The following is a 22,532-nucleotide window of genomic DNA, read 5'->3' on the forward strand; positions in this document are numbered from 1 at the left end:
TAAACATACATTTAATAATTATTGTTTTGTGTCTATCCTCTCAAAAAAATGGATCCATGTATATTAAAAGCATTGTATAAGCTAACAATTTTATGATCAAATATTTGGTCCAAATAAATAAACTGACAGGTCACTTTTGAGCTGCACAATAAAAGAAGCATTTTGTTTCAGAGAAGCAATTACTTTCAGACAAATGTTAAAATTCTCTTTCAACCAAATACTGTGTTAAAACCTTTGACCACCAGGTGTCTCCAAGCGACTTTTCAATCTGATCCCCAAGTGATTCATTCTGATGACTTTCTGAATTTATTTGTCAAGAAATTAAATGAGAAAAAATTATTCAATGTATATGAATGTCAACTACCAAAGAAATGACCAATAATAGTGTGGATGTTCTGTAGCCGGGTGTTGAAACATAATTAATGCAGTTTGCATTGCACCATCACAATAAGCAACAAACAAACAATTTGTAATTATATGGATTGAGTTATTATGAATGACTGTCTATGTTACAATTGCAACACATGTTGGCAAGATTGCTTATGCAATCTCCAACTGCACGATGTAATGTTTCATCATGAAAATTGTGAAGGGGGAGTGTGACAGGGTAGCTGAGCAGTGATGACGTTCCTAGACCAGGCAGCTGATAGACACACACACGAAAATGGACAGGACACAGGCACCATGGGTGAAAAAATACTTGTGCGCCGTTTTTATTGAAACAAAAACAAAATAAATATTTTAACAAAAACAGGTCATGAACACCTAAATCTCCTGACGCTCAAAACAAACACTGTGCTTTCTGCACGAGTAGCAATTGCTTTAGTTTTACTTTTACCCAATCAGAAATGGGTAAAAGTAGATAATATATTGCAGTCGATAAGACTGCCGACCATGCATTTGCACGAGCTGTCTTGCAGAGACGAGCTGCTAACTTCACCCCTGCCCGACCACATTCAAACCAATAATAATAAACACTGTTGTTTGAAATAAACATAAATTACCTTCAAATCATAATCATACATCGCCACAAACCATTCTTTAAATACACCCACAGATTCACCCGTTCTAAAATAAACAAACATTTTAAATCACAATACAATAAACGCAATATATTTATTTACAGGGCTTTGCCCTGCCCCACTCATTATGTGCAGGGCTTTTCCTCTGCCCTCCCACTGAGAATGATTGCACAGAATCTCAACCAAAAAGAGAGCCTTCCTCCCAAAATGCATCACCTGGTCTTTCTGTAGAGTATACTCAAAGAGATATTAAGATTTGCAATTCACTGTTTTGTAGTACAGTATATATTTGATATGTTTGACACAGTGACTGTATAAACAGCAATACAATGAGATAATAATACTGCAGAAGTAACCTAGTAAGCCTATCAACTACTCCATTTAAACATTTTCTGAGAAGGCAAGTGATTCTTATTTCCTGTGAAGCACAGTGCTTTCTCAGTATTCCTAGCTGTCTTGTACCTTTCAGGAATGCAAATTTAGTCCACTGCTAGGCACATTAATATTGACGCGGTGTCCCTAAATGATCTATTAAGTAACAATCGGCTAAATGCCAACCGTGTTTGCTTTCTTATTCTTTCACAGCCACATCACAAGTACCTTTGTCAGCATTTCAGTTGCTGTGCAAGGACATTCTATTAAGTAATCAGGAGGCGGTATCAGGGTAGGAGGAGAGGTGTGTTTCAAGCACGTGTTAGTTACGTTGGCACGTCTGCTATATAAACCGGCAGGCCAGATATAGTTTATGTATATGTCCAATACCGCTATATGCCAAGCGGCAATTGATTCTGATGCAAACTGACTGCCAAGCAAGCGCTGCTGAGTCGAAACCTGAGTTTACCATGGCTACTGAAATTTTTAACAAAGACACAACCCTTGAGCTTAGGAAGAAGCACATTGGGTAAGACTAGATATAGGATTTTTTGTTTTTATTTTGTTTTTGTTTTTTTACATAGGGTGATGCTGTATTTAATTCTACCCGACCTTTAAGTTTTTGGTTGATATTTCAAATAGATGGAAGCACTTGGCTTTTGGGATGGCTAACTTAAATTACTGGGTAATTTAAAGTGACAAGAATTGTGGACATTTTAGTTTCTATTAATATTTAGTATCGGTGTTCATTTACTGTATATAGTGGTCAGAATAGTAGATTTGTATCGTGTCGGAGTTTCTGTTGTATCGTGTATAGATAGTCAGTGACGGAGGAATTGTCAGTGTTGCCGGGGTAACTATACTACACAGGGGCCCAAGCACTCACGGTTTTACAGAAGTCCGAAAGCTTGCAGAAAAAGAAAAAGAAAGACAATATCCTTCACATTTATATTTGCTGATGCTACCCTTCATATCATTGTAGTGCCAGTAATTAAGTTTTTATTATTTCCCTCGTTTCATCAGGTACTGCTGTTCAATTTTAATAATAAAATTAACTTAGTAATTGTTTTCCTCCTTAGTAACTGTCTTTGCATGGAGGCCGGTATGATGCACTGTTTCGTGTTTTTCGAACTCCGCGACCATTTGTAGTTTAGCCTAGAGATCTCTCAATATTGCAAAACCAGTTTCGTTACTGTCTTCATGAAAATTTTTGGATTGCTGTTCAGCATTCTTTTTCAGTGCTATACTGTGTTCACGATTCACCCTGTAGTTTAGGCGGAATCTGTTAACGGGTGCTGCTGGGTACCAAAATACACAAAGAAAATGAACATGCCTATTTCTGATTGGAGGGGGACGGCGGACTGGTTATTAAACTTATTAGCTTGTGATTTAAGTGTGTAGTATAATTGAAAGTAAAGATGCACGCAAAATCCAATTCAAGTAGGTCGGTAAAGAAGTTTCTTATTACATGTAGTCGTATACAGTTTTATACATGCTAACATTATGAGAATAAAATATTGAACACCTGACTTGACGTGTTGTGTTTACAAAAGTAGTACGGTCGGGGCCCACAATAAGGTAATGGGGGCACATCGTTCTCTTAGTCTGCCACGGCATGTAGTGTTATACAGTATTTACTATAATTTGTTTTATTGCCATACATAGGGGGGTGGGGGGAGTGGCTGAAGCATTGTGTGTGTGTGTGTGGTGGTCAGCAAGAATCGCAGTGTCAGGTGCTACCAGTACACACACACACACACACACACACACACACACCGAACTGTGGCAAGCCCCAGCCCTTTCAAGGCCTCCTGCAACAGATGTCCATTTAACATTGTTATAATAATAATAAAAAAAAAAAATAGTATATGCTGACTGAATCACTATATATATATGACAATTTACTTTGGGAATCCTTTAATAAAAACTTCACAGATGCAGGGTTAAGGTGATTTGCGTAGGTTTTATTTACACTATTTCACTTTACTGTCTCAATTTCTGTTTGAACAGATGACGCTAACGACAGGTATACCGATATTAATTGGTCTGCTACTGTACATGATACAGTATGTACAAGTGGTATTCAAAGTACATTGGCTTGTGTGTGTTTAATTGTGTGTTTAATTGTTTGCATCGGTACTCTCTGTAAAAACAAATTGTAATTAATTGCAATAGAAGTATCCATTACCAAATGATCTTTAATGGCTGTAAGTTGTTCTGTACTAAAAGGCAGTGGTAGCACAAGGGCAGCTACAATGATCCACTTTTAGAAAGACGCCACAGTGGTAACACTTTTAAACTTCGTTCATGAACCAATAAATTGCAGTGCTACAGTACTAGGATCAGTGTAACATACTCTATAGTTGCTCCCAATCCATTGCATTAACATTGTTGTGGACTGCAAGGACTTCTAGGGTTTCACATAAAAGGAAAACTGTGCTTGGTTATTTTAACTTTCCATTTACCTTCTTGTTTGAATGCACTTTTTCATTGAAAGCCCAAGACTTTCACTGATTTAGCACTGGGTTGCATAGTTTGGCATTAAGTTACTGCTGATAGGTTACAATGGGGATGTTACTTATAATTGGTTTTATGATTTCCATTTAAAACTTCACTTCAAGAGAAACTAAATGTCATGGTTACTTAACTAATGTATTCTTACTTTTTCTGTTTCATCTATCACTTTAGAACTTGGCAGTTAAAAGCATCAATGTAGCTTCTCAAACATATCTTATTTCCAAGTATAGCTGGTACAACCTGACCAAGTTGAAGTAAGATAATAATTTTATTCTAATGTGAAGTTTCTTAATGAGGTATTTCCCCAAATTCACTGGGGAAGAGCATTGCAGGGGGGCACGTAAGTGGTTATACTCTGGTGTACCAGCTGTACTTTGAGAGAAGACATGTTTGAGAACCTTTTTGAGGCCACAGGGCTGACTTTTTTTAAATGTGAGCTTCTATAAAATCACCAGGGTATGATGACTGAAACAGAAAGTGATATTCTATCTAAAATAGAAGAATAAATTACTATTTTATCTGTCAACCTTTTTTTTTTTTTTTTTAAAATGACCCTACTATAATTTTTCTAATGGTTTGGTCACCAGGCCTTCCTGCAAGGTGTTCTTTGCCAAGGATCCCATTAAGATAATCCGTGCCAAAGGACAATACATGTATAATGAGAAGGGTGAAAGGTACCTGGACTGTATCAACAATGTTGCGCATGGTAAGAACCTACATAGTTTTATAGTGATTTAATCTTGAAATATATATTTTAAATGGTGCTATGTATTAAATGACACACAACCTCAAACGGCTTAGAACAGGGTGTGGATATATCTTATTACTAATTGATTGTCATAATGCAGTGGCAATGATTGCATAAGCGCAGCCACTGGCTTAATGTATTTCAATTGTATGAAAACCTACACCCTGGTTATCCATTGTAGTACCATATCTGCATTTTTCTTTTTATTGGATCAGGAAAACCCTACTATATTTGTTCCATATCCATAATGTTGTCTTTGCTGTTTTTACTTTGATCTGTTAATAGTTTTGCTTGGGTTTTAATTTAATTCTAATGATATTCTAATGTCTTCAAAAGCATATGCTCCATGTTGTATATACGGTGTAATATCAAATTATTTGAACACTAGTGTTCATATGTCAATATTTCTGTAAATCTGGTGCTATCTCAGAAGTAGGAGTGTATACTGTACAATTACACTTAGTTATTGAACATGTGATTTTCACACACATTTCTAATTGTTCATACTATTTATAACTAAGAAAACGGGAGCCTAAGCAGGACAGGGTGCTTATCTTCAGTGTTTGTTATTCAGTGGGACACAGCCATCCATATGTAGTGAATGCTGCAGTCAAACAAATGGAGCTGTTGAACACCAACTCTCGCTTCCTGCACGACAACCTGGTCCAGTACGCCCAGCGCCTCACAGCCACTCTGCCAGAGCAGCTTTCCATTTGCTACTTTGTGAATTCGGGGTATGTCCTTGCATGCTTCATGTGCTTGCTGCCTTATGCTTTAAAAAGGCAGTTGACAGTGACAGTAAGGGCCATATTTTCAAAGTATTTACTCCTATTGTTGGATGGAGAGAAATATGTGTTAATATGAAAAAGCTAGACCCAAACACATAGGTACTATGACTATGATACAAGGCTTAAGGACCTTCAAGTTGTTTGTTTCTCATATGGGAACATATTGCCATGATTTTATATTTATTTTTTTATAGTTTCAAAAATAAAGTAGGAGTTGAAGGGAAAGCTTTGAAAATGCGGCCCAAAATATCAAATCTCCATTTGGTAATAAATTGTGGTGCATTTAGACTTTTAAAGAGACAAAGGTTCTTCTAATATAACAAAGTAATCCGTGACTGTAGAACTAGTTAAAATCAGTCAAGTTAATTTTAAAATCAAAATCAATGCATAGGCATTCATTAACTGTTTATTCAATTTTGTGAATCTTCTCGTGCGTTTTTTTTTTTTTTTTTTTTTTTTTTTCTTGCATAGCTAGGAATTTTATTTTAGCTTTTGTTCCTGCTTGTCCTATGTTTGGAATTTTATGCATGAACTAAAGTTTGCTTTTACAGATTGTTCACATCTTCTGCCCAATAGACTAGTCATTCATACTTGCTCAATACATTAATTGTTTGTGTTGATTTAAAGAAACGCTGGTTCATAAATTGGCAATTTAAAAAAGCCCAGTAGGGTTTTCTGGCTTTTGGGTCCTGGCTAATAAAACAATGTCTTTGCAGCTCTGAAGCTAATGATCTTGCCCTTCGACTGGCTCGACAGCACACTGGTAATGAGGACATCATAACACTCAACCAGTAAGTGCTTAAAAAAAAAAAAAAAAAAAAAAAAAAAAAAAAAAACCTCTTCTGAACCTTCTCCTCTTCTATTTATTCACCAGGAATACTATTGCATTTTATCATTAAAAGCTCATTTTAACCTCTTCTAACTTTCTATTTTTCAAGTGCGTATCATGGTCATGTGTCGTCCCTGATTGATATCAGCCCTTATAAATTCCTTCAGCTTGGCAAAAGCGCAAAGAAGGATTTTGTACACGTGGTGAGTGTTTAATGACATCAACATCAAATACCTTAAATGCATAATGGGTGGTATGCGATGAGGTTTACAACAGTTTGTGCACTATATATACACTTAGCTCACACACCCTTCCCTGAGTGGAAATCACTAAATCAGAAGTTAAACGTATCTAAACTTTTAAACAGTCAATCATCAAAAGGTAGACCATTGTGTCAGCTGATTCTTTTATCAATGTTATACCAGACTCCATGTAAATCAAAGTTTTAAACTGATTGTAAAGCCTGGTTGTAATATTTACTATATATTCTTTTAAAAAGCATTGTCAACTTCTATTATCCCCTGCTGGTCATGCATAACCCAGGAGACAGGATGTGAGTGCATGTCCCACTGCCTGTACTCGTATCACACTTTGTTTGCGTACGCGTAGGGACCCAATTGTGATGAAACTTGTTAAGGAACCTCTTTAGCACAAGTGATTTGAGCATGTATAATCTTGGAGTACATGGGGGTTTGTATTTTCTTTTGTGTTATTTTTTTTGTTTTTGTGGTGTTATATATAAATATGGTCTTTCTCGCAATAAGTTGAGAATAAACAAGGTGTTCAGATCGGCAATACAGAAACAAGTGAATTATTTGTTCTGTTTAAGGCCTCTTCTCCTGATACTTATAGAGGGCAATTCAGAGAGGACCATCCAGACCCTGCTACTGCTTATGCAAGTGAAGTAAAGGATATTCTACAGGAAACTCGCAAAAAAGGTCGAAAGGTTTGTTTTTACTCCTACAGCATTTTTTTGTAAAAGCCAGAGATTGCTGCATTCTCTGTGGGAAAACAGGCCAGTTCAAAGGCCATCCTAAATGGGAGTTCTTGAAATTTTACAAAGCATTTATGTAAATGTAATGTATATTGCTGAGCCTGGGCTTGACACCATTTCAAATGTTCTTTTTTTGTGTCATTGTTTTTGTTTCTTTGCTAAAACAGATGTTGTTCAACTGCCATTGTTTGTTCCTTTGCAGTACACATCTAACTTCAGACATATTCCACCCCTCAATTCTTTGTATCACTTTTTCACTTGCATGTCAAGTTATGTTCTTATACTTTTTGTTTTTCTTTAAACATTCCTAACCAGTTTTACAGGAATTGGTGTCAACTCCACTAAGCACACCTCCTGATAGCATCCATCCCCCATTTTAAATGTGTACAAATATTTAAAATACCTCAAGCTCTAGTCACGCTTCCATTTAATTAGGGTTGGATTCTCAGCCACAAACTGTATACTACCTTAATATATAGTATACAACAAACACTTTCTAAAAGGCTTTAGACCTTTCCTGGAAGCCAAGCATTTTCCAAATGTACAAAAGATGAGCTGTAACATTACAAGAACCTAAAGGTGCACAATCACAATGTCTATTGCTTTTAAGGAGCCATTAACAAGAAATATAACAAGTCTTCTGTAGTTCAATTCATTTTGGATTGTAAGTAAATAATGTACATCAATGCTGTAGCCCCAGAGGCGCCTTAGTGACACCCGAGTGAAAAATAAATTGAATCTATAAAGACAGTTTAATGGCATTTTTATATGAAGCAGCACTATCATTGCAAATCATGGATTCAAAACCGCATAAAGCCAATGAAGTGTGATCGTGCAACTTTAAGTGGATCAATAACCTGTTTTTCTGTTTGTTGTTTTTATTTCCAAGTTACCTTTTTAACTTTTTTACTAATGTACAGTTTTTTTTTTCTTCTTTCTCCCACTGTCTGTTTTTGCAGGTGGACCCAATGTGAAAGGCTTTTGCTAAGGGCTAGCAAGTGTCATTAACAGACACCCTGTGGGGGTACCACGTGCGGATTTGCTGCAGTGTACAACCCCCAGGTGTTGTGTAACTTCTTTACAAAGGCCAGACGCTCCAGCTAACCTTATTTCCAGGAAGAAGGCAGTGGGCTAACCTTCTTTCCAGGAAGACCTTATTGAATTCGTCTTCATGACGCAGATGCTCTCTGGGCAGGGATATTCAAGCTTTGTGGGAAGCCAGTGTGATAGCTAACCAGTTTAAAACAGACACGCTGTGAGGACATTGCCAGTAAAGGCTGTGTTGCATGACAGTGGTGTTTTCCGAAACAAATGTAAGATTCATTTTTTTTGTTTGTTTTGTTTCAATAGCCCACCTGGCATGCATTGTGTGCAGTGACTGTATAACCATATTTCCCTTCTCAGCTGCTTTAACTACCAATAGAGTTGTCTTAAGTGATTTTACATCCAGGGTGGAAGTTGTATAATTCCTTGGACCCCGGAAGAAGACTTGAGAGAGCGTCCGTTTTTCAGGTGGCCATTTGCATCGCTCGCTAACAGTTGCTGAAGCTTTTCTCCCCCCACCACCAACCCCACACCCCGTCGTACATTTGCGCACACTTTTGTCGTTTGAGTTGGCGATGTATTTGATGTCCCCTTCTTTTGTGTAGATTGCTGCCTTTATTGCTGAGTCCTTGCAGAGTTGCGGAGGTCAAATAATTCCACCAGCAGGCTACTTCCAGAAAGTGGCACAGTACGTACAAAATGCTTGTGCACTCTTTTAGATATACAGCTTAATTCTTAGCTTTTACTTCCAGTCTTTTTTTATAATTATGTGTGTGTGTGTGTTCATAACAATTCACAGGCCATTCATACGAGTTAGTGTATATACATATGTAGATCTTCTGTGTCTCTATATAATATTATATATAGATTTATATGCTAATTATATATACTACAGTTCGGCGAGATATATCAATAGGATACTTCCAATGAAGTATGTATCTGAATTACGTACACCATGTTGGGCCATATACATAATTCTTAGCTTTACTTCTTAGACATACTTTTGCTACATAATGTCCTATCTTATTTTGATATATATATATATATATATATATCAAATATATATATATATACTTCTTATAGGTATATATATATATAATATACGTACAATATATAATATATATATATATATATATATACTTCTATAGACTATATATATATTATATATATAATATACATGTATGTATGTATATATATATATATATATATATATATATATATATATGTATGTGTGTATATATATATATATATATATATATATATTATATATATATATATATCGTATTACACCATAAATATATATATTTATATATATATATATATATATATATATATATATGGCTATATATTATAAGTATATATATATATATACACGTTGACATAAACATTATAATGGAGATATATTGTCTACGATCTCCAAATAGACTACATGATAACAACATTATATAATATATATGATATTAAATATTTTTGATCGAAACTGTTGAGTTTTTGTCGACCTTTGACATGCCAGAGCTGAGGTACATTGTTGAACCAGTATGTGGGGAAGCCCAACATTGAGATCAACCTGTGCTGAAGCTAGAAAGGGATTCAGTCACTCAAGTGCTCCAATACACTCTACCTCTTACGTTTGTTCATGATTCATGCAGTTATATTCACTAAATTAGACAAAGCAAGTATGAATGTGTATTATAATTATATAAAAGAGGTTTAGATGGCTTGCTGTTTCTCTTTTAAAAATTTCCAATTTTTGGTAGAAGTAATAACGTCTAAAGTGGGTACTACCAATTGTTAGTGCCCCCAACACTGCAAATCAATATTGTTAACCCTAAGAAGTTCCATGGTTTAGTTCATATTATAATAAATCTTAACACCCGAATATGATATACGGATGTCGGACGTGGAGAATTAATTTCTGTCCATCTGGATTCTGTGAGATTCTCCCGGTTATGTGACTAGGTTTGCAGTTGGTTCTAATAGACGGGTCTGTTTTGGACTCTCTTCTTGTTTCCAGGCATGTGCGTAAAGCAGGAGGAGTGTTTATAGCAGATGAAGTACAAGTCGGCTTTGGCCGGGTCGGGAAGCACTTCTGGGCCTTTCAGCTTCAAGGGGAAGACTTTACACCAGATATTGTCACTATGGGGAAACCCATCGGTAACGGTCATCCATTGTCCTGTGTGATCACCACCAAGGAAATTGCTGAATCCTTCATGTCGTCCGGGATGGAGTACTTCAATACAGTGAGTGCCTGTCAGCCATGGTAATGTGCTTGTTGGCTTTGCATACACTTTTGATTAATTTGATTGGTAACATCTGATTGAACTAGCCAGACATTTAGCATCAAAAATAGCTTAAGTTTATTTTGTAGTTTGCTGTCAGTAACATCAGCAGCCAGATTTGTCTACTGGTTAGCATGAGTGCCTTCTGATAGAAAACTATTTTTATTTTAAACCTTTTTTACTGTCATTATAACAGGTACTGTTGGGGCATAAATGAGAGAAACTGACATTAGAAAGTGCAAACATAATGTATTTGTACCAACACAAATTGTGAAAGATAAAAGCCTAAGATTTATTTCCCAAAGCTGGTCATATTGGGTTAAGTAATTTTACATTTAAAAAAAAAAAAAAAAAAAAAAAAGCCATTACCACAGCTTTTGAATATCGCGTTAATGACCAGATATAGCAGAAGAGGTCAAAGAGGTGTACACCCCCTGTAGTATTCGCCTATGGAAGACTCCTGTTAGATGAAACAATATGTGATCGGGGGGACTGGGGGGACAAATCGCTACTGGACACCAAGGTATTTTTTTTCCTACCTTGATATCAATTTGACTTTTCAGTTTGGAGGGAACCCAGTGTCCTGTGCAATTGGGAATGCCGTTCTGGATGTCATTGAAAAACAGGACCTCCAGGGAAATGCAGATAAAGTGGGGAATTACTTAATCCAGCTGCTAAACGAGCAGAAAGAAAAGCACCCTCTTATTGGAGACATAAGGTAAGCAAGCAGAGCAGAGCCAACTAATCACTTGAATTTCTTTGTTATGCAGCTTGGTAATGCTGGCAGCTGCATTGCATGTTTTTTATAGGGATAGCTTAGATGATCATCCACTAACAGTCCTAAGAGGCAGCACTGAGTATTTATTTATTTAGCAGGTGTCTTTATCCAAGGCAACTTATAGAGACTAGGGTGTGTGAACTATACATTTGGGCGAGTACATGACTCTGCAGTTGAAGACAGGGCACAGGGAGGTTAAGTGACTTGCTCAGGGTCACAGTGAGTGAGCAGGGATTTGAACCCGGGACCTCCTGGTTACAAACCCCTTTCTTTAGCCACTGGACCACACATGCTGTTTTTGTGTCCAGTTTGCCACTTGGACTATGTTCAAGACAGTCCCACCCTTAAAGCAGGGTCTGGTGAACCAACCCTTATGTTAACGTTTAACCAATTCCAAATTGGTAATAATTTCCAAAGGGACCCGTGCATATATATAATTGTTTTTTAAGACAATAAAACCTAATGAAGGGGTTTGTTTGCTACGAGTTGTATCTAAGCCTGTTTCTCCTAACTGACTGAAGCAACACAACCAGATACACCATCATGGAAGGTCTTATTGCTATTATACAGGGGGTTGGCACCAGAGGAAATTTGTCAGTGGGACAATCAAACTCTGTAGCTAACAATACTTTTTCATAAATGAGTAGACTGGCAATCCAGGCTTCTGTGAAACTGTCCTGCTTTTCAGGGGCGTTGGCTTGTTTGTTGGTGTGGATATGGTGACAGACAGAGTGAAAAGGACTCCTGCCACCGCTGAAGCACAACATGTCATTTACAAGTATGTATTCCATTGAAAACTAGCTTCTGTGCTCAGGTGGGCCTTATTTATGTATCCTTACCATAGACACTTCCACCAAGACAATGAGGTCTATCCAAGGTTGAATTTGTTTAAAACAATCTTTGCTTACCAACGTTATGAAAAACATACACTCTTAACAGCCCATGAATGGTCTCGGTTGTGTATTCATGTAAAATGCTAGGGAAGGCCCTATTTTTTTAAATTTGTTTTATTGATGTTTGTAACCAGAAAATTGTGCCACAATAGTGTTCTGGGTTACTGTAAAAAATTGAATACTCTACCAGTGGGACATGTGACTAATATATATATATATATATGTGGATTATACGGAATGCTGGCATGTAGAGGGGTTGGATTAGAAAGGTTTTACTATAGTCAACTTTTTTTTTTTTTTTAAATCTAAATAACTTTAGTCAGTGCTGAATTCCAAGTGGGCTCAAGGAGATAAAATTCACACTTTTACCATTAAGACAATTGCCTAAAATGTTGCCAACTGAGAGCAGCCTCTGGTTTCCCACACTTATTTTATTATGTTTTTATACATTTGAAAATTAAGGCAATCCTAAGGAAAATGATTCTGATGCAACACTACATCTGTTTTGCAGACTTAAAGAACAGAATGTCCTCCTGAGTGCAGATGGTCCTCACAGGAACATCTTGAAGTTCAAACCGCCTATGTGCTTCTCTGAAGAGGACGCCAAGTTTGCGGTGGATAAAATAGATGCGATTCTAACAGGTATGCTGGACAGTTCTTACAAATCCATGCCACCAAGCTGCCTTGTGAAAGTTAACCAGGGGAATTTCAGTCTGCCATGTTTACACTACACACTATGCTTTCATTCTACTTCTACTATGCTCTACTGCTGTTGCATGGCAGTAAACCTTTATAAGGGAGTTTACAGGTTCAGAGTTTATTGTATGTACTTGTTGCCATTTATTGGCACATGGAGTACAGTTAGTTCATAATCTTTATTTCTTTTTCTTCTGTTTGGACTGTTTTTGGAGTAATGGCTTTGCCTGAAATTCTGTAGCAGTTTTATATTAATTATCATTCTTAAAGTGAATTCTACAGTTTAGTATTTACATTCTATATTTACAGCTATTGAAAAGGCAGCCATGGTGAAAACAGAGAATGTGGAATCAAATGCTGCTGAAAATGGAACTTGTAAACGGAAGGTAAGGGCAATTGCCATTTCTAAATTGTTTTATGTGGACTGAAGTTTGAATGCAGCTTTTTTTTTTTAAGCTTTATAAGACAGTGTGTGAAAATCTTTGTCTGAAAATCTTTGCACAGCTAGATTTGTAGCAGTACTTTGTCCAAAAAAAAAAAAAAAGACTCAATGCTTTGTCTGATTATCGAAATCTCCAATTTAAAACAAATGCAAATCCAAAAGGTGCCATTCAGAACCCAGCGCTTCATTTAGTAAAATTTCTGCTGCCCATGCTGCAGTATCTTTTTATAATTGACCCTTAACTGGAATAAACCTTGAGGGCCAGAGTTGTACACCACTTGACTAGATTTAAACAACACCAATAATTGAATTCCCATGTTAAGCTCCAATAAATTATTTAAACTGCAACTTAACATTGTCAAACTGTACCAAAGATACATGTTTAGACTTTATCTATCACAAATGCACTTACCAGTACCTTTGCTGGTTTGCAGATGGCTTATGCTAATGAACACAGCAGTGGAGAAAGTGGACACCATGAACACACACATGAAAATGGAGCCGCATGCGGACAGGAGATAATGTATTCCCATGACAGCCATAAAGTGTCTTGCAAAAGAATTAGAACATAATTCATTACCTAGAACTTTTTAAATATTGTCTGTGAAAGTATAAAGGCAGGTCTGAAGTAAAGAATGCCTAACTTTTTACAAGATGTAAGATGCATTTAATTTTGGAGCAACATCAGTGTAATTATTTCCATGTTTTAATGGTGTTACAATATGCAATTTAACATTCAGTTAATACATTTGTTTTTAACACAGAACAAAATTATTGTATTTTAATTTTGTTGCATCTAACTGGAAATGTATTATTAATTATGTATTTTACATAACTTTTTTTAATTTGTACCTTCCGTATCAACTCTATGTCCAGTAAGGTCATAACAAACATATGCCACAAAGTCATTTAATGGTTGTGAATAAAGATGTGTTCATTTTTCTGTGCTAATTTTCAGTCCTTCGAGAGCATTCTTTCAAGTTCAGTTTGAAGAATAAAGCTTAACTTCTATGTAGCTGTTCATTTTAAATAAATATTGATCCACTGGAGCTTACATTTTCAGTGTTTCCAAGGATGACTTTTTTTTTTTTTTTTTTTTTTTTTTGGACACACTTGCATTTGACAGAATTGCAATGGATAACTTAATCTCTACATTTGATTTCTGGCCCTCTAAAACCACTACAGTCTTCTATGGAGGTAATAAAACGAGATGTGTACATTCATCTACAGTAATAAATGTTGCATAAAGTGTATAAGAACTCTAAAAAATATATAATGAAACTAGTATTTAGTACTAGTACTTGTATGAAAACTAGTGAAGGCACATACAGAAGGTCATCATAATTGTGTAATAAGCTCACAGTAAGTGAAAGATTATAGTAAAATGCAATCCAGAGTGTGTGACACAGATTGTTAAATGTAAATTATAGTAATCCATAAATCATACTACACTCTACTTTATATAACGTTGATTATATCCATGTTGGTTCAGATTTAGATGCAAAATTGTGTTTTTTTTTAAATATATATATATATATATATATATATTTATATATATATATTTATATATTTTTTTCATTTACTGTACATAAACTGCATTATATATTTTTACTACACAATGAATGAGAATAAGCCCTACATTATTAATAATAAAGACTTTGAGTCTCTGTTACAACCCTCCTAGAATTATGTAGAGAAATATAAAAGCTGTCAATGAGAAATCCATATTAAAATACTGGTGTTTGTATATAAGCCTGCAAAACAGCCTACATATTGAAAATGCTTTACAGAAAAGTTAGATCTAAAGATCATTCATTAACGTACCACAAAAACTCTTCAAGATGGCCATTGCTTTTTCTTACAAATTCCTAGTCTTGGTTTACTTTTTTTGTAAAATGGGCTCCTATATTATGAGCGCCTTCACTGTTATGGTCTTATCTTACAAGTCTACAGTAATTAATCATATACAGAAAGAAATATGCTAGTAAATATGGCAAATGGACCCCAACATTTACCAAATAAAAATACTAAGTGCTCACAATGAACTCTTGAACAATATATATGAATCCTTAGCATATCATTATTGGGTCAATAGTTTTGGTTCTTGGTCAGTGGTACTTGGAGAGGTGAAGACGGAGACTATTTTGACCTACCTGCAATTCATTGATTTGTTTCAAATGCAATAGGAGCCCAATTCATACCTAACTTTAATTCTGCAAAATGTTACCCAAATCACATCATTGGTTCTTCTCCAGTTGTGAGAACGTCACAAACAGAATTGGTTTGATATTCTCTGACCTTGATCTGGAGATCAGTTGTCAAAGGTTTCCCAGAATCCTTGTCTATGCATTGTCGTTGTCTGTGTGACAATGACCGCCATAACCTATTAGTTTGTGAGTTATGGAGTGTGAGACGGAAAGGAAAGGATCATTTTAGTATTGTGCACCCTGCTTTGTGGGCTTCGGAAAAAAACTGTCAAGTCAAATGTATCAAACTTTACAGAAATCAGAACTATAACAACATTAGGAGTTTCTTGGTCTGCTGCTGTGACTTTTGAAAGCACAGCATGGACAAATGACTAGCTATTCTGAGCTCTGGTGCGTGTGTTTTCTGCTAGGGCTCTGCAATGCTACTAATTAAGGCTTTGAAAAGGTTGCAGTGAAGTCACTGCAGCAAACAGTTTTCCATTACAGAACTGTAACGTAGGACAGCCAATTTGGCAGAGCAAAGTGTTTACCTCCCCCTCTGATAGCGTGCCATTTACTGTTAATGCTGAAAGCAGCAGGCTAGAGCCTTCACATTTAAGGAAATTGGTTTCCAGCTGGGATTACATTATTATAAGGAAGAAAAATAAAATTGTGCACTACAAAAAAAAAAAAAAGAGAGAATGTGGATCTCGTAGTCTTTAGCTTAGCAATGGTAAATAAGAAGCTTTATAGCAGAATTGCAGAGGTGGCAAAAGTTGTGGTTTCACACACTTGGTGGTCTTTTGTACAACCACCTCACTTAAGAAACTGAGCTTCTCAGAAGTAGCAGCTGTAGTTGAAAACACACTTTAGCAGAGCAATGTCTATTAGCTTTCTTGGAAAATTTCTAGTCTGTTTTCATTTTTGTAAAGTGAGCTACTATAATAATTGAGGGCCTTCACTGTTACAGTCTTTTATCTCACAAGTCTACAGTAATTAATCATATACAGAAAGTAATATGCTAGTAAATATGGCAAATGGACCCCAACGTCTACCAAATAAAAATACTAAGTGCTCACAATGAACTCTTGAACAATATATGTGAATCCTTAGCATATCATTATTGGGTCAACAGTTTTGGTTCTTGGTCAATGGTACTTGGAGAGGTGAAGACGGAGACTATTTTGACCTACCTGCGATTCATAGATTTACTTCAAAAGCAATTGGAGTCCAATTCATACCTAACTTTAATTCTGCAAAATGTTATCTAAATCACATCATTGGTTCTTCTCCAGTTGTGAGAACGTCACAAACAGAATTGGTTTGGTATTCTCTGACCTTAATCTGGAGATCAGTTGTCAAAGGTTTCCCACAATCCTTGTCTATGCATTGTCGTTGTCTGTGTGACAATGACCGCCATAACCTATTAGTTTGTGAGTTATGGAGTGTGAGACGGAAAGGAAAGGATCATTTTAGTATTGTGCACCCTGCTTTGTGGGCTTCGGAAAAAAACTGTCAAGTCAAATGTATCAAACTTTACAGAAATCAGAACTATAACAACATTAGGAGTTTCTTGGTCTGTTGCTGTGACTTTTGAAAGCACAGCATGGACAAATGACTAGCTATTCTGAGCTCTGGTGCGTGTGTTTTCTGCTAGGGCTCTGCAGTGCTACTAATTAAGGCTTTGTAAAGAGGTTGCAGTGAGGTCACTGTAGAGCAAACAGTTTTCCATTACAGAACTATAACGCAGGACAGCCAATTTTGGTAGCCAGTGTTTACCTATTTGGGTGGGCAGTGTTTAATAGTCATGCCATTTACAGATAATTTACTGTTAATGCTGATAGCAGCAGGCTAGAGCCTTCACATTTACAAGAAAGGAAAAGGGTTTCCAGGTGGGAGTACTTTACAAGGAAGGAAAAAAAAAATTGCGCACTTGAAAAAAATGAGAATGTGTATCTTGTAGTCTTTAGGTTAGCAAACGGTAAATAAGAAACTTTATATCAGAGTTGCCAGAATTGCAGAGGTGGTAAAAGCTAGTTTCACACACTTCAGCTTCTCAGAAATTCAGCATCTCAAAAGTAGCAGCCGTGGTTGTAAACACACATTAGCAGAGCAATGACCATTAGCTTTCTTGCAAATCTGTTTGTGAAACACTACCACATTTCCCAATTAGTCCTCCTGTATCTCACAAGTCTCTAACATTCCAAAGAGATGTAAATCTTCAAAGGTAAGGATCACCTAAAACTAAGTACAGGAACTAGAATTCAGAAGACTGAATATGCACAGTGCCAATTTGGTGGTAACTATGTGAGGTAAATATCTCCTCCTAGGGATTAATTGAGATCAGCTAGCAAGATAATTTCACTTATGTCCTAAACAGGATTTGAGCCCAGGACTTGACAGTAGCCCACTGCCACCTTTATTCTTTTAACTGCTGTAATGAACCCCATGTTATATTTATATCTCTGCCTATAAGGGACCAATGTGTTCTCAGCCCCTTCCCTTGTGAAGTGCAGACCTTGTGATCTGACGTGCCCAGTAAAGCAGCACATCATGGCCAGAGAGAGAGTTAGAGACTGGTGGAGTGGGCAGAACATAAAAAAGTCAAAACTTGAGACATCAGCACATGTTTACTTAGTTAGATCAGATGGCCATAAAGGCTATGTATGGTTACTACTGCTTCTCTTGATCTAACTCTAGATACTAAGAACTTTCACTGCCACGCAGATACACTTTTAAGCTCAACAGTTTTCTATTGTTAGCAGTAATAAGTACAAGATACAAAAATTAAACAAAGCCTGTTCATAAAAAAACAAAAAAAACAGGGCTATCGCTGGATTTATAGGAGATTGGTATAGCTGAATAAACAGTTAGTTCCCGTATCAACAGTATCCCCACCAAGTAGGCCAAGGACAGTGTAAGTTGCAATGACCTTTTTTTTTTTTTTTAACCAAACAAGGAGTCCAGTAATTACCAAGCAAGTACAGCTTTTCCAGGCAGTTTGACAAAAATGTCAACAGATTAACAACACTCATTGAAGACTGTTTTTGGAATAAAATATTTTGTGTGCATAATGATCGTCTCTGCACTGTGCACTACCAGAATGATTGACAAAGGTTGCGTAGTGTGTAACTGCTATACTGAGAGATTGAGTGATGGAGATTTTTTAATTTAGTTTAAGACAAATTTACTCATGAAAACATTTCCCCTCTTTTTTTAAAAGTGTATGTAAACTTTCTCTTATGTTAGTGATCTGCAAATCAAATTCCGTGACATGGGTCATGTTCTCTGTCCAATAATTAACACACATTGCAGACAAATCAATAAGGTCACGTGTCCCAATGAAATCTCTCCGTGTACTACTCTACTTGTGAGACTGCTTACTCATTGAAACAATCTGATTACACTGGAACTGGGTGAATTAGATTGAAGAGATAAAATCATATCGAAATGTGGACCATTTTCAAAAGTATAAATCAGCTATGCATTTGTATTTCAACTAAAATGTAAGGTTCTGTACTCATTATGTTGTTTAAGTAAATATATTTAAGGTTAAGGGTCACCCCTTCTCCGGTCTCTTTAAATACAAAAAACAAAGTTTGGAAGCACAGAGGGTTGTCTAAAATTACAAACACCTTATAAACATGTGGTTTTAATTGCAGAAATGTAGTGTATACATGTGCAACATAGATGGAGGCAGCGGGAGAGGAAAATTGCAGTTTCTACAACAGATCGCCATACCAATACCCCCACATGTTCCCACCGTTTGATAAACATGATGTTCCAGTTTATCTCCTAAATCCAAGGTTGGACACGTCTGTATTCATCAAATTCATTTTAAACAAATAGTTTTGTAAAGCTTCCATCATGGATAGAAATACCAGTTGACCAAATACATACCATCAGAGGGTTGTATGCTTTGACTCTCATAGGGACAGTTATACAGTCCGTTCCCATTCAAAATCTGGGCAGATCAAAACCGTAAGCAGTTGTACCTCTTACCTGAAAAACCCCACAGCCTCCATGATTCTGCCAATATTCCAGTTCAAAGGCCATTGTAATAGTCTCTTCTGGATCACTTGGTTTGGCATGACTCAATTGTACACAGAGGAACAGCAAGCATGTCTTGAGTGGGCAAGTCCAAATGCTTTACTGCCATACTGACATTAATTAGAAAAGTCAATAACACAATGTTCTCACGGGCAAAGTACCGATAAACTTTTGCAATGTGTCCAGAATAAGCCAACACTTTGTTTTCCCTTAAAAGTAGAATTTATAATCTGCACAGACTCTATAATGAGTCTATAGCCATGTTTTGTCTTAGGAATATATTAAAGTGGAATATATCAGGGATAGTTTGAATAATTGCAATATCTTTTTTTTTTTTTTTCAGAAAAGGATATTTTACAAATTGTAAACTCTGATGCATAGGAGAGCCCTAGCGGCTGTTTTCTGTGCTCTGGATCCCCATCAATGCCCTGTCAATGGATGCTAAATTACTGCACTTGATACTAACATGCCAAGATCTCAGAATGTCACAAAGTTTGTAATTATCTCCGGTCTTCTGTGGAGCAACACCACAGGCTCACAGCTGTTAAATGCACAGCAAGGCAAGGCCACGTGACTCCATTCTTCTTGTTTCCTAAATCGATTTCACATTCAGTGTCAACTTGAAAACACTTGCTTGGATATAGGATACAAAACAACAGATAGCTTATGGAAGAAAACTTGGAAGCTGTCCATGGCAGGCTGCCTATATAATACAAAGGAACATGTTATTGTCAGCGCTAACATTACATCACAGTTGGAGCACAAACATGTGCTCTGAAAGTTCTTCACTCACACTATTTTTGTTATGTAGAAAGCTCAAGTTTCTGGTAAACAACAAGGCAATTCAGTTAACTTCAATCAGTTTTCATGTTTGTACTGATCTCAAACAAATACTGACTCACATCCATGCACCTATATATATATATATATATATATATATATATATATATATATATATATATATATATATATATATATAAATAATATTCATTATTTAAGGAGCAAAAAGAAAAAGATTCATTTTTTTTTAATTCTAGCCTTTATGCAATATTATTGAGAATGTAGTGCTTAAACTACACAAGTTTATGCACTACATTTAAAGGGGAATTCTGTCTGACAACTGCTTGGTCGAAAGGGGCTGTAAACATCTGTTAGGGTTTGCTACATACTTTTTACCCTATATTGACAAAAGCTGTTTTTAGGCAACGCACGACAGTATTTATTAATTAATAAAGTCCAAATGATGTTAATTTTAGCTGACTAGAAGTATAAAAATGTGTATTAATAAAAATGCAATTACAATATTTCATTTTTGAAAAGGGTTGTTTAACAGCATATATAATGTTAGTCCCACAAGTCCAGTGTTTATAATCAGAGTAACATGTGGAAAAGAAACAACATATAAACTTCTCCATTATTCAATATTTCATGCCAGGTGGCACTGGGCCTTGTCCTCGTAAATAAATATTTTAAAAGGGCACAGAGCAAAGGTTTTCCAATTATATAGTGTCTCTTTCTGTGATATCAATCTTTTTTTTTTTTTTAAAGAATTGTACTAAGAAACAAGCCCAGTACAGTAGTTGCTTGGAACAGATATCCCACCACCCTTGCTTATCTTGTCAGTATCCTTCTTCTCCAGCATGCTACTCTCACTGCCATACATATGCTTTATTTATTTCTTTATTTTTCTTTAGGTAATCCATCCATGCTTCCCACTAGCAACCAAATACAACTGTCTGAAGGCAAAAATATTTGTGTTTTTCTTTTGTTTTTCCCAGAAAATTGTTTTTGATGGTAAAAATGTAAAAATCCATGAATATTTCTTCTTTCTATTTGTATTCGGCAGACAGGGATTTATTTTATTGGAATCCAAATCCAGAAATTAAATAATAGACATTTGAAAAAACAAGTTTAAGGTTGTTTGCATCAGTTTTAGAAATGTTTTATCATGTTGACATTATAGAAACTGCAAATGAAATACCTTTGAAATCATCTGTGTCAAACAATTACAGTAAAAAGAATGTTATCACATTTTAATTAGTTATATTTACTGAACTGCATTCATCTAGCGTCTTGAAAATGTTGCTATAAAGCCTTTCATTTTGCTTAATAATATCCCCACCAATTGTAATGGTTATTACTTTAATACAGACTTAGTCTTCTGAGTGATTTTCTGAATTAAAAAAAAAATGAAAACATCATAGCATAAGGTAACATTTTTGTACCTCAACTTTCTGTTGGACCAATGCTTACCTTTGTGTATTTGTACAATGGTATAAGTCATTCATACAGCTATGGTCAAAAGCGTTGCATCACCTAGAATTTTAGGATTGAGACATAATTAAAATTAAGAAAACTACATGAACATAATTTAGATATGTTATTTAACATTATGTAATAAAATAAACTACAAAATGATATTGCAAAAGTCAATATCATTTTAGTAGTACATAATACTAGTACAGTATTTCATGTTAGATTTCGAAATGTCACATTTTCAATTAAATATATGGTTTTCGTTAAGTATATGGAAAAACTACAAAGCTGTAGAATGGTACCACACTGGCTGCATTTTTAATATCTTTACATTTTTACATATGCATGTGATATCACATGATATGTATCATATCAGGGCATGTGTATATGTGGTCATTCTGCTTTATTCTTTTTAGGATAATACACTTGTTTTGTAACGGTATCCATGTGATGCTTTTAAAACTTTTCAATAAGAGATTAGTAAGGGGGTCTAGAGGAATGTTATTTTTTTTCTCTTTTCATAGGGTAGAAGTGATTGGGCTATTGGTCTTTTGGAGGTAATTCTGCAGACTAATTCCTAATAGACAGCGTTGTTGCTGATTACTTATATGCCATCTTCTTATTCTTAGTCCTAGTAA

The 22,532-nt window shown here is 35.7% G+C and overlaps 1 protein-coding gene across 2 annotated transcripts; it reads left to right on the forward strand.

Moving 5' to 3' along the window:
- Window positions 1-1,751: 1,751 nt before the first annotated feature.
- LOC121296472 (ethanolamine-phosphate phospho-lyase-like) lies at window positions 1,752-20,545 on the forward strand. Of its 2 annotated transcripts, none has more exons than XM_041222095.1 (13): window positions 1,752-1,923; window positions 4,499-4,617; window positions 5,234-5,393; window positions 6,164-6,238; window positions 6,386-6,479; window positions 7,106-7,222; window positions 8,920-9,002; window positions 10,329-10,554; window positions 11,157-11,311; window positions 12,060-12,149; window positions 12,776-12,906; window positions 13,270-13,346; window positions 19,982-20,545. In XM_041222095.1, exons 1-13 carry the CDS (start codon window positions 1,814-1,816, stop codon window positions 20,003-20,005), a joined length of 1,461 nt encoding a protein of 486 aa, XP_041078029.1. In that variant the 5' UTR covers window positions 1,752-1,813; the 3' UTR covers window positions 20,006-20,545. The 2 variants fall into 2 exon arrangements, with proteins under 2 accessions (XP_041078029.1, XP_041078020.1); XM_041222086.1 differs by lacking the exon at window positions 19,982-20,545 and adding an exon at window positions 13,837-14,353 and having other exon boundaries at window positions 1,753-1,923.
- The last annotated feature ends 1,987 nt before the right edge of the window (window positions 20,546-22,532 follow it).

This window comes from Polyodon spathula, chromosome 2, assembly GCF_017654505.1.
Source record: "Polyodon spathula isolate WHYD16114869_AA chromosome 2, ASM1765450v1, whole genome shotgun sequence".
Taxonomy (NCBI): domain Eukaryota; kingdom Metazoa; phylum Chordata; class Actinopteri; order Acipenseriformes; family Polyodontidae; genus Polyodon; species Polyodon spathula.

Bases quoted from the DNA above. Each gene is read 5' to 3' on its own strand.
- LOC121296472 (XM_041222086.1), top strand. From the start codon at position 1,814: ATGCAAACTGACTGCCAAGCAAGCGCTGCTGAGTCGAAACCTGAGTTT. The intron at 11,312-12,059 runs GTAAGCAAGCAG...CCTGCTTTTCAG, and splicing joins CCTCTTATTGGAGACATAAG to GGGCGTTGGCTTGTTTGTTG. The intron at 13,347-13,836 runs GTAAGGGCAATT...GCTGGTTTGCAG, and splicing joins ATGGAACTTGTAAACGGAAG to ATGGCTTATGCTAATGAACA.